Here is an 11,205-nt window from a genome sequence, read left to right as displayed (position 1 = left end):
CAGGGTGATGGAGCAGGGCGGTGCTGGCATGGGCAGCAAGCTGGGGACGTGGCACAGGGAGGCACAAGGGGAGGGATGGGCACCTGCACCCGACGCCCGGTGCTGGCTGGAAGCTGCCGAGTGCTGCAGGGTGCTCCCTGCAAAGCCCTGCAGGACAGCTCTGTCCTGCCCAGCATCCCACATGTGCGGCCTTCCGCCCCACAGGGGGGAGGCGAGGGTCTCGCTGCCGTGCACGTGCCCCGTTGTGCAGCACGAGGGATATGCCAGCAGCCAGATGCCCTCCCCGGTGCCAGGAGAAAACGCTGAGCACTGCGGCGCTACCCGCGGCTGACACCAGCGCCGCTCTGAGCCACGTGTACCCAGCAGTGCCACAGGGCCGCGCGTCAGCTGTTTGCAGGCCAGATGCAGCCAGAAGCCGGAGGCGATTCCCATCAGCAAAGGTCACTCCGTGCCTTTCCCGTCAGCAGCGCAGCAGCAGCCATCGCCATGGAACGCGCTGCTCTGTGTGCGTGCAGAGCCGCAGCGCGGGGCCGAGCAGGGGCTGGCAGCCCTGTGCCCCCCGGGATCTGCCAGCGGGGCCGGGGCACGCTGAGCGCAGGGCACCGAGCAGCGCCTCCCCGCAGCCCCAGCCTGCACGGTGACACACGAGCGGGCGCGGGGCAGAGGTGTGGGCCGGGGAGGGTCAGCGCGGGGCACGGTGCTGCGGGGCGGGTGCCTCGGGGTCCTTTTTGGGGGCCCGAGCGGCAGCAGCGGGGCGACCCGCCGTGATTGGCACCGCCCCCCGGAGCGCTGGGACGGGAACCCCGGGCCGGGCTCGGTGCGCCGCCGCGCTGCGGTTCCGCCGGGGGGAGCGCACGGCCGCGGGCAGCGGGGCCGGGGCCGGTCCCGGCGCGGACTACGCTCCCCGGGAGCCCTTGCGGCGGGGCGGTCCCGCGGTCCCGGCGGTCCCGGCGATGCTGGCGGCGCGGGGCGCGGGCGGTGCGCTCCGTCGGGCGCTGTTGCACGGAACGGGGTCCCGCCGCGGCGGCGCGGCCATGGCGGGGGACAGCGGGGCCGGGGGCGGCGCGGGGTCGCTGCGGGGCGGAGCGGCGCTCGGGTGCGTGCGGAGGTCGCGGCCGGGCTCGGCCCCACGCGGTGGGGGGCTGTTCCCGGGGCTGGAGGCGGTGGCGGTCCGGCTCGGTGCAGCGGGGCGAGGGGGTCAGGGGTGGGCAGCCCCTTCCCGAAGTTCGTGTCCCGGAATAGCGGCAGGGACCAACCCCCTCCGCTCGATGTCCCCGCAGGTGCCCGCAGCACGTGGTGGACCTGCGCAGCGATACCGTCACGCAGCCCAGCGCCGCTATGCGGAGTGCCATGGCCCGGGCCGCCGTGGGGGACGACGACTACGGCGAGGACCCCACGGTCAATGGTGAGCGCGGGGCCAGCAGCCCCCACTGCGCTGAGACGCTCCCTGGGCCGGGGTCTCTGAGCCAAGGGCTGTGCTGGGGAGGGGTCACGTGTGGGGCACATACAGCTGCGGTGCAGACCTCTCTCCCAGCCTTGTTCTGCACATTTCCTCCATGCAGAGCTGCAGCATCTGGCCGCGAGGATCCTGGGGATGGAGGACGCCCTTTTTGTACCCACGGCCACAATGGCAAACCTCATCGCGGGTGAGTGCCCGGTGCTCAGTGAAGCTCTCCCTGCCCCGTATCCCAGGGCATGAGCTGGGGATTGGTTCATGCCCCCCCAGCAGAGGATGGAGAAGGCACAAGTAGCCCCACTCCTCTCTGGGAGATTCCTGCTCCAAAACCTGCTGTGCTTCCCACCCTAACGGTCACAGAGGAGGGCTGGGGGAGCTGCAGCTCCCGCTCCTCCACCGGATGCAGACCCTGCATCACACTCAGTCCCATGCACCCATGCATTGTGTTCACCGCCCCTCTCCCCCCAGTGATGTGCCACTGCCAGCGCAGAGGAGCTCAGCTGCTGCTGGGTGCCCAGGCCCACCTGCACGTCTATGAGCACGGTGGGGCCGCACAGGTGGGTGCTGCGCTGCTGGGGGAGGGGGAGCGGGTGCCCAGGGGTGGATAGTGGCTTGCTGCTGCCCTCCTCTGGCTGCGGGGATGTTCTCTCCGGGCCTCTGACAGCGTCGCCCGAGCTACGACCTGGGCACGAGTGGGGCTGGTGGACCGGAGGCTGAGGGACGTGGGACAGAAGGGCAGCTTCCCTTCAGCTCTGCTGCCCGTGCAGGTCGCAGGGGTCCACTCGCAGGCGCTGCCGGACCTGCCTGACGGTACCTTGGACCTGGGGCAGCTGGAGCTGGCCATCCGTGAGGCCCATGGCAGCCGCTACCACCCCCGCCCTGAGCTCATCTGCCTGGAGAACACACACAGCTCGGCAGGCGGCCGGGCACTGCCCCTCACTTACCTGCAGCAGGTGGGAGCTGCCGGCGGGGCGGGGGGGGGGCCTCATGGCACAGTACGGCTCACAGCAGCCGTGCCCCCACCCAGGTACGCCTGCTCGCTGAGCGCTATGGGCTGCGGGTGCACATGGACGGAGCGCGGCTGATGAATGCAGCGGTGGCTCAGGACGTGGAGCCGGCACGCATCGCCCAGCACTGCGACTCCGTGTCCCTGTGCTTCTCCAAGGTGAGCTCACACGGGGAGCCCGGGGCAGGGGCACAGCGCTCAGGCGGCACTCACACCTGGATCCACAGGGCCTGGGTGCCCCGGCCGGGGCCGTGCTCGCTGGACGCCGGGCATTTGTGGCAGAGGCCTGGCGGGTGCGGAAGCTGCTGGGAGGCGGCATGCGGCAGGCGGGCGTGCTGGCGGCTGCTGCCCGCATCGGGCTGGAGCAGGCAGAGGTAACACTGCGCAGAGACCACGACAACGCCCGCCGCTTTGCTCAAGGTAACTCGGCCCCCTCGGGACATTTGGTGTCGTCACCATAAACTCGCTCCTCTGTAGGCTCGGTGCACGGCCGCAGAGCTGGGTCCTGCGCTTGCGCGTGGGGGGCAGCGCCTGAGCAGCCTGCACCTCCCCAGGCATCGAGGAGCTGAACTCGCCTCTCTGCTCTGTCAGCCTGGTGGCTGTAGAGACCAACATCGTGATGGTGGAAGTGAAGGGGCTGTCCCCGGCAGAGCTCTGCGCGTACCTGCAGGCAGTGAGCGAGGAGGAGCTGGCAGAGACGGGCCGTGCTGTCAGCGTCCTGCTGTTCCCCTGGTCGGAGCGCACTGTGCGCGCGGTCTGGCACCGTGACATCTCAGCCCATGACACCGAGCTCGCTCTGAACAAGCTGGGCTTTGTGGCTAGGAAGTGCCAGGAGAAACTGGCCCAGGGCCGGGGCCCCGGTCCTCGCAGCACAGGAGGGCACTGAGCGGAGACGGGAGCATGCCTCCTCCCAGCCCCGTGGGAGGGCCATCCTTGCTGGGCTGCTGCAGGCAAGCATGTGGGCTGGGGCAGCTGTTGGCAAAGGGACCGGGACCTCCCACAGCATGCTCCAGGCATGTTCCCAACCAGCTGCAGCACCATCTCCACCCCTGCAAGCCAGCGTGCAAGCCCAACGCTAGGGAGACCACAGTTCGCAGCTTCCCAAAGGAGCACCACACCTCCTGGGGCAAGTTCCTTCCCAGACATGCCCACAGCTCACACCACCAGCCTGGCCATGCCAAGGCTCTTTCCCATTCATCAAACGCCATCCCAAGCACTCCAGTCCTCAGCCCACGGCAGCTGGGGCTGCCACGGCACACACCACAAAGCCAAAGCAGGACAAGCAGCGTCCAGGGCCTCTGGGTCATGCTGCACAAGAACAGCAGGGCAGGAAGAGTTCTCTGTAGCCTACTGTGCTCAGCACAGTTCTTACTGCTCTAATGGGGCAACTGGGGTCTAAATAAACATGTTTTGGCAACGCAGGATGTTTTTTTTCCCAAAGATGCTCCTTCCCTTACTCTGCAGCAAGGATGCTGCCAAGGACTGGAGGTTGCTGTAGAAGTGCTCTTGAGAACGTGCAGGTGCCTCACAGTCACAGGAACAGGGCTAATTCCCAGCAGCAGAGCTCCTGTCTGACCAGGGCTGTCCCAGGCACAGCTCTGCCCGTCTGCAGGCAGCTCCACGCTGTGACAGTGGCTGTGTTGCTGCAGGCCCCCACTGCCCTGTGTGGGCAAAGAGCTGGGCTCTTATCAGAGCAGTGTGCTCCCTACTGCCTGGCACAGAACTGCCTCCCCTGGGAGCTTCTCCGTGCATCAGCTAAGTATGCTCAACAGCTGAGCACAGCTACATGTTCCCAAGAAGATGTCCAGCCAGGCAGCACTTATTCCTATTTTATTTTGTATTGGCAATAAGCAGCTTCAAGGAACAAACTTCAACATCCAGTCAGCAGACAGACCCACAGCAGGCAGGCAGCCCTGCACCCTGCAGATGGTCCAGCTCTGAGAACAGCTGGCAGGAGCAGTGGAGGCTCATCTACCCACAGGGCAGGGTGCATGAAGGCTGCCTGTCACTGCACAGGGCTGTGGTTTGCATCTCCAGTTTGTTCCAGCATGTCATCAAGCTCTTGCAATCATGTTCAGGATCACCTGGGATGAGGAACCAAGCACTGTGAATGGTGCCTGGCCCCACAGCGCCTCACGCTGGGGGAAAACACCCATCACAACCACCCTCCCTCCCAGCCTGGCAGACCTGAGCTGTGCGCCAGGACAGCAAAAGATGGTGGCTGCAGGAGACAGGGGCTCTTCCCCTTACCTGAGTGAGGACATAGGTTTCCTCTGACAGCTTCTCAATGATGTCAAAGTGATCCACACTGGCAAGATCCAACAGAGAGACAGACCAACCAGCCGAGCGCAGAGCCTGTGGAGAGATCAGCGCTGGCAGGGGAGACCCCAGCTGGGCCCCAGAGCACAGCATCCCTGCATAGCTCACCTGGCTGTACTCCTGTGACTGCCTATGGAACTCTGGGGAATCATGCTGGGCCACAGCCACAAGCACCTCACAGGATGCAGCCACAGGAACTGCTTGTGTGACACACAGGATGGGGCTGTTTCTCTTGGCCACTTCCCTGGGGAGGAGACACTGCAGTGACAGCCAGTGTGTGCCTGTGTGCACCCCCATGCCCTCAGCGGCATGCACCAGCAAGGCAGAGGGTGCAAGGCCTGCAGGCATGGGCAGAGCAGGCTGCAAAGCTGCTGGTGTTTGCCCACAGGCTGTGCTGACCAAAGCCACACATGCTCACAGGCTGCCCATGCCTGTTTCCAAATGCAGTCCCTACAGCAGATGGACTCACAGGCTCATGTTCAGTGCACTGTTCACGTAGGTGTGCACAAGGGGCTCCAGGTCATACACACCACTCACCAGAACAGCTCCTGAAAACACAGATGTGGTGGGTGAGTGGCCTTGCAGTTCAGGCCTCCTCATGTCTAAGTCCCCATGACTCTAGAGGGATAGAGGGAGGCTCCTGAGCTGCACCAAGAACACAGATTCTTGTTCCCCCAGCACCTGCAAGCTGCAGCCAGCTGAGGCAAGTTATCAGCTTTACATATTGCAAAACAGGAAAGTGGGAGATGCCCTGGGGGCAGCCCCCTGGGGCTGAGCATCAGCCCTCCAGAGCAGGGGTCTCCAGGGACACTACCTCTGATATCTGGAACCACTCCAAATTCTGTCCAGTCCGTGGACAAGACCATGGCTGCCAAGTGAGCCCCTGCCGAGTGTCCACACAAGTAAATACCCCTAGAGAGAAGGAACCATAAGAAAACGCATGAAGAAACAGCACAGCACGTGCTGCCTGGGGACACCCCAATTGCAGTGTCCCAAGGGCTGCAGGCTGGCCACATTTCCCAGTGAGCCCTTGCACAGTGACAAAGGAGTGCAGACAGTGGTGCTGCACCGAGGCACTAAGGTCTTTATCATAACTCAGGCCTTGCCCACCCCATCCTGTTTCTGTCACAGCCACCTCCATGCACTACACAACCCAGGGAGCAACAGGAGCACAATCTGCCTGAAAGACCAGCCAGAAGCAGTAGAGGCTGCTGGCACAGGGGACAGGGACAGCGGGCACTGCGTGCTGCCCACCTGATCCTGTGGTATTGCTTCACCAGGAAGGCAAGGCTGCGTCGCACCTGGAGCACCATCGCATCCATGTGACCTGGGCAGAGTGCAGAGCCAGGTGGGCACAAGGCCACCAGGGGAAGTCATGGCCTCCGTTGGGCCCTGCCTACCTTTGGGAGCGATGTCGTAACCCACAGCCACAACTGCAACGCCCTGCGACAGCAGTGTGGGGGCTGCGAAACCCGACGCATCCTTACTGGGGGGAGAGAGAGAAGCTGCCAAGCTCCAGGGAACAGGTGTCCTGCTGGGGCTGGCTGGGGATGTCCACCGGGTCCAGGACATCAGAGTAAGTTTGGGTTTAGTGCTGTTCTCTGGAGATGGAAGATGTAAAGGGGGCCTGGGAGCTCCCTTCTCAAGGGAGCCCATATCAGAAGTCTGTCTTACCTCAAGCACTGCCAGTATCCACCATGGATGTAGACAAAGACCGGGAAGGCTGCACAGCACAGCACAGGTAAGCACACAGGCATGGCCTCAGCCCCCCAGCCACCGTGCCCATCACCTACTTTCAGAAGAGTCCGTGGGAAAATAAATGTCAAGCTTCTCCCCGTCCCCATCTCCATAGGGGACGTGCAGTGAGGTCCGTGCAGCAGCCTGAGCCCTCTGTGTTCCTGCAGGGCCAAGGGAGATTCAGTTCCCAGGCTGCGTGCAACACCACAGCTCTGTGGTGAGCGCTGTAGGCCCGTGCCCATCTCAGTGCTGCCTGCTGGGCCCGGCCATGACCCCCAGCCCCTCCCGCAGAGCTCACTCCCACCTGCGGTCATCACGTCGATGTGGGCCTGGATGACGCTCTCGCTGTCCATGCGGCGGGACCAGCGGCTGGGCGAGTACTGCTCCTCCAGCTCCTGCGGGCACACGGACGCGGGGCTGCTCGGAGGAGGGCGGCCGGACACGGGGCACCGGACGAGGCCTCTGCCCGGGCAGGCCCCGCACCTCCAGAGCCATGTCCTGCCACCGCACCATCGCCTCTTCAGCCACCCGACCCCTCTACCGCCGGCGGCCGGGCCTGCTCGGGGCACTGGGCGGGGCCTCTCCTCGGCCATTGGCCGCCGGGGGTCGGGTCGGGTCGGGCCGGGCTGGGCCGGGCCCGCCGCCATTGGCCGCCGGGGCACACTGGGCCGGACCCGGCCGAGCAGCGGGGCCGAGCTGAGGCCACTGACCCCACTGACCCCGAGGACGCAGCGATGACGTCAGAGCCCCGCGCGGAGCACGACGGGAAGGCGGCACGCTCCGCGGGAGCGCGGCGAGAAATGAGAATTCTCCCGCCCGCGCCCGGATTGGTCGGCGCTGCGGGGATAGCTCTGCTCGGATTGGTCCGCGGCGGCGGTCCGTGGGCGCGAGGCCGCCGCGGATTGGTCGGCGCGGCGCGGCGCGGCGGCGGGCGCGCGGGCGGTCAGTCAGTCCGTGAGGAGCGGCGCGAACATGAACTGCCTGACCGTGCCCGGCGTGCACCCCGGATCCCCCAGCCGCCCGCGCGGGCAGATCCAGGTACCGGCCGGGACGGGGCTGCTTGGTGCGGGCGGAGTTGGGATTGGTGGGGCCGGACCGGCTGCAAGGAGATGCTGGGTCCCGGGACCGAGGCCGTATCGTGTGGGGCTGGTACCGGCGGGCCGGTTCGGTGCCGGTAAGGGCGCTGTGGTTGTGCGGGGTGGCCGTGCTGGTACCGGGTGGGGGACCGAGGTGCTGCAGCGGGGGGGGCTGCGGGGCGATGGCGGCCCCATGCCCTCACCGCTGACCGTGCGGCTCTGCCTCCAGGTGATCTTCGGCCCCATGTTCTCTGGGAAGAGGTAAGGCGAGGTGGGAGGGGGGGAGGCGGGGTAGGGGGGAGCAGGCGGTGGCTGGGTCTGCTGACTCCTGCTCTTGCAGCACAGAGCTCATGAGGCGGGTGCGGCGCTTCCAGCTCGCTCAGTACCGGTGTCTGCTGGTGAAGTACGCCAAGGACACGCGCTACTGCACCGCCGGTGTCTCCACGCATGACAGGTGAGCTGTGGGCAGGAGGACCTGTGGGCCTGCAGCCGGGCTGCCTTGCTCACCCTCTCCCTCCCTTCTGCCCAGGAACACCATGGAGGCCCGCCCTGCCTGCGTCCTCAAGGATGTGTACCAGGAGGCGCTGGGCTCCGCGGTCATTGGCATTGACGAGGGGCAGTTTGTAAGTGTAGGGCCTGGGGTGCGTACAGGTAGACCTGGAGCGGAGCACTGCCCCTTCTTCCTCCTGAAGCTTCTGTTTCTGTACCTCCTCTAGTTCCCAGACATTGTGGAGTTCTGTGAGATGATGGCCAACGCTGGGAAAACAGTCATTGTTGCTGCTCTTGATGGGACTTTCCAGAGAAAGGTAAAACACTTTAGTTTTAGTACAGCAGCTGCACTGGGAACCTCACAAAACTCAGCCAACAGTACGGCCTCTGTCTTGGCGCAGGCTTTTGGGAGCATCCTGAACCTGGTCCCGCTGGCTGAGAGCGTGGTGAAGCTGAACGCTGTGTGCATGGAGTGCTACCGAGAGGCCTCCTACACAAAGAGGCTGGGAGCTGAGAGGGAGGTGAGTTCCCTTGGAACAGAAACCACTTCAGCAGCTTCATCTTTCCGGCCCCGCTAGTCTAGAAAGGATCTTCTCGGGTGAACTGATGTCTGCAGAGTCACTCTACTGATTTTCTTGACAGGTTGAAGTGATCGGAGGAGCAGACAAATACCACTCTGTCTGCCGAGCTTGCTACTTCCAGAAACGGCCTCAGCAGCTTGGGTCGGAAAATAAGGAGAATGTGCCCATGGGGGTGAAGCAGCTGGATATGCCAGCCTCACGGAAGATCTTTGCTTCTTGATTGCTGCGCTCCAGTGTGGAGGTGGAGGGGAACATGAGGAAAGAAGCTAACTGTTGCAGCTCCTGGACTTCAGATCTGGCTTCCCCCACTTTTAGCAAAACTGTTAAATGCTATAGCTCTACCTGCCAAACCAAGCTGCTTGTTCCTCTACTCCAAGTGCCAGGAAAGAGGGCAATCAGCCGGACCTAACGCCAGGAGGAGCTGAAAACATGAGTCTGACTAAAAGGGAGTTCCTTTCCCAGAACATGGGAGAGAGGTTTAATCGCTGATGCTGCCATACAAACAGGTGCTGGCAAGCTGCTGCACCAAGCCAGGCTGTGGGGCACCAACAACTTGCCATAGTTCTTCTGGTCTGCTCTCCTGCTGCTGGTACGTGTTCAGACTTGCCACTGGTAGCACAGTCACTCGCCTGCAAATGGCCATTTCTCTCTCATGTGCTGTTGTTAAATTCTGGGCTTCTTACGACAGTGTGCAGTAACTTGGCTTCCAAAAGCCACTTCCTTTTTAATATAGCCTGAGGAGATGCCCCTTCCTTTGCTATAGAACAGTGGCACAACTTCAACTGACACATAGCAGCAGCCTGGCCTTCTGTAGTCTCTTAACAATTGCGTGTAGCTAATTAGCTTGCTGTTAAATTTGATGTAAATATTTTTGGTTTGTTTGTTTGTGTTTGTTTTTAAATGGAGGAGGGGAAAAGGAAAGCTTGACTTGTCAGCCTGGCTCCTAGGCTCATTCTAGCCTTTGAAATTAAGAAGGATTTTCTGCACAAGTTCAAGCTTGGCACAGCCACTTCATAAGGCTTAGTGACCCATGGAAGCTTTGGGGGATCAGGACTTGAACTGTAGAGGGCTGAGCTACCATTCCTGTGAAGATCCAGCTACCTGGAAAAGGGTCTCTCCTTTGAGTGGATGGTTCCCAGCTCTACTCACGTGTCCTGCTTCCTCCTCAGCCTTCCAAGAATTCTGGAGCCTGCTGCTTTCCTTGCTGTAACACCTGAATAATCCCCTCTCTTTGCTTGACGTAGCTCCTGGAAGTAAAAGTGCTTTTTGTCATCAGATTCCTTGAGCTCTGAGCAGTAGCTCTTCGTTCTGGTTGGGCTCTGGTCAAACCCCTCTCAAATGCACTGCCCTCTCTCCTTGTTTACTGCTCTGCTGAGGAGGAGGCAGCTGCCCAGGTGGTTACAAAAGCTGGTGGAAACCTCACTTCCTTGGTATTAACTAAAGCTGTTACTGCTGTGGTGTTCACCAACGATTGTCATGCCTGGGCTTTCCCCTTAGGGTTGGGGACACGCAGCAGCGCTTGTATTCTAAACTAATAAATAACTTAATGACATTGCCTGTGTCTTATCAGAGCAGTCTGGTGCATGGCTTTCCTGCTCACAAAGCAGCAGCAGTGTGTGCTGGCTGCTGGTCACACGGCTCTGCTGTTGCTCGGGCTGGCCAGAGGAGCAGCAGGCCTTGCTAAAAATAGGTGCTGGCGTGAGCTTGTTGTTGATAGCACAACAAGCACCAGCTCCACAGCTCCCCCCTGGAGACTCCCCCCTCCCTCCCCCCAGCACACTGCATGGGGAAGAAGCCAGTTCTGCTTCGTCAGAGAAGAAACACAGGTGGTGGCTAGGTGAAAAAGTTTATTCCATCTCTACAGTGTCAACAGCATAGTTGAGTATCAGCCCCAGCAGCTACAGCTCCTGTAGCTCACACTGCTGCTGGGAACAGCTTCACAACAGGCACAGCAGCAGCACACAACCTGAGACAAACCACGGGCCCACGCGGAGGCACAGCACAGCAGCCAGGCTGGGGACAGCGGCTGCTCAGCAGGGCACGGCTCGGCTCGGAGAGCAGTGAGCAGGGCACAGAGGGGCTCAGGGGGGAAGGGAGCTGTGTGCCAAGAGCGGGGCTGCTGCCCTGCTGTGAGCCCAGCTCCCGCAGATCCCACCCCGTTCGTTGTCTGAGCGCCGGCCGCTCGCGTGCAGGCTCTGGGGAAGGCACAGCACAAAGGTGCATATTGGGAAAATGAGGCTTTGGCATCAAGCTCAGCCAGCAGCAGCTGAGGGAGGGGAGGAAGGCACGCAAACCCAGTGGCAGGTAGGAGCTGGACTTCACCACGCGGCTGTGCTGGGACAGATGTACAGCAGTGAAAGGCGGCACCTGGGGACGGCAGCCAGCGGAGCTGGCCAAGGCAGCAGCACCAGGAGAGAACGGGGGGTGCTCACCACTGCCCCCCCAGAAGCACAGCAGTGGGGCTGGGGCTCAGCCGCTCCTGCACACCAACCATCCCCCCCCCCCCCCCCAGGAGGAGCTGGCTGTGCACAGCAGGTCCTG

At 62.5% G+C, this 11,205-nt stretch overlaps 3 protein-coding genes across 3 annotated transcripts; 2 read left to right on the top strand and 1 right to left on the bottom strand.

Moving 5' to 3' along the window:
* Positions 954-4,222, top strand: LOC110407437 (probable low-specificity L-threonine aldolase 2). The gene is made up of 8 exons (XM_021415153.1): positions 954-1,096; positions 1,281-1,405; positions 1,563-1,646; positions 1,925-2,013; positions 2,224-2,409; positions 2,484-2,621; positions 2,690-2,882; positions 3,017-4,222. The coding sequence occupies exons 1-8, from the start codon at positions 954-956 to the stop codon at positions 3,346-3,348; spliced, it is 1,290 nt and encodes a 429-aa protein (XP_021270828.1). The 3' UTR covers positions 3,349-4,222.
* On the bottom strand, positions 4,278-7,258 carry AFMID (arylformamidase). The gene is made up of 11 exons (XM_021415154.1): positions 7,002-7,258; positions 6,823-6,913; positions 6,575-6,679; positions 6,456-6,504; positions 6,182-6,267; positions 6,036-6,108; positions 5,596-5,693; positions 5,251-5,329; positions 4,890-5,025; positions 4,713-4,817; positions 4,278-4,546 (listed from the first exon to the last, which is right to left on the bottom strand). The coding sequence occupies exons 1-11, from the start codon at positions 7,029-7,031 to the stop codon at positions 4,517-4,519; spliced, it is 882 nt and encodes a 293-aa protein (XP_021270829.1). The 5' UTR covers positions 7,032-7,258; the 3' UTR covers positions 4,278-4,516.
* TK1 (thymidine kinase 1) lies at positions 7,429-10,219 on the top strand. Its single transcript, XM_021415150.1, has 7 exons — positions 7,429-7,556; positions 7,824-7,855; positions 7,935-8,048; positions 8,124-8,217; positions 8,311-8,400; positions 8,485-8,604; positions 8,726-10,219. Exons 1-7 carry the CDS (start codon positions 7,491-7,493, stop codon positions 8,882-8,884), a joined length of 675 nt encoding a protein of 224 aa, XP_021270825.1. The 5' UTR covers positions 7,429-7,490; the 3' UTR covers positions 8,885-10,219.

This window comes from Numida meleagris, chromosome 17 (assembly GCF_002078875.1).
Source record: "Numida meleagris isolate 19003 breed g44 Domestic line chromosome 17, NumMel1.0, whole genome shotgun sequence".
Taxonomy (NCBI): domain Eukaryota; kingdom Metazoa; phylum Chordata; class Aves; order Galliformes; family Numididae; genus Numida; species Numida meleagris.
The sequence above is the reverse complement of the archived record's forward strand: the minus strand, read 5'-3'. Positions and strand labels throughout refer to the sequence as shown.

What these genes read in the sequence shown, in the direction of transcription:
- AFMID (XM_021415154.1), bottom strand. Translation starts at nt 7,031, where the DNA reads ATGGTGCGGTGGCAGGACATGGCTCTGGAG. An exon ending in GGCAGGACATGGCTCTGGAG is followed by an intron (nt 6,914 to 7,001) that starts GTGCGGGGCCTG and finishes GTGTGCCCGCAG; the next exon opens with GAGCTGGAGGAGCAGTACTC. An exon ending in AGTCACAGGAGTACAGCCAG is followed by an intron (nt 4,818 to 4,889) that starts GTGAGCTATGCA and finishes ATCTCTCCACAG; the next exon opens with GCTCTGCGCTCGGCTGGTTG.
- TK1 (XM_021415150.1), top strand. Translation starts at nt 7,491, where the DNA reads ATGAACTGCCTGACCGTGCCCGGCGTGCACCCCGGATCCCCCAGCCGC. An exon ending in CCCATGTTCTCTGGGAAGAG is followed by an intron (nt 7,856 to 7,934) that starts GTAAGGCGAGGT and finishes CTGCTCTTGCAG; the next exon opens with CACAGAGCTCATGAGGCGGG. An exon ending in GCATTGACGAGGGGCAGTTT is followed by an intron (nt 8,218 to 8,310) that starts GTAAGTGTAGGG and finishes TACCTCCTCTAG; the next exon opens with TTCCCAGACATTGTGGAGTT.
- LOC110407437 (XM_021415153.1), top strand. Translation starts at nt 954, where the DNA reads ATGCTGGCGGCGCGGGGCGCGGGCGGTGCGCTCCGTCGGGCGCTGTTG. An exon ending in TGTCCCTGTGCTTCTCCAAG is followed by an intron (nt 2,622 to 2,689) that starts GTGAGCTCACAC and finishes CTGGATCCACAG; the next exon opens with GGCCTGGGTGCCCCGGCCGG. An exon ending in CGCCCGCCGCTTTGCTCAAG is followed by an intron (nt 2,883 to 3,016) that starts GTAACTCGGCCC and finishes GCACCTCCCCAG; the next exon opens with GCATCGAGGAGCTGAACTCG.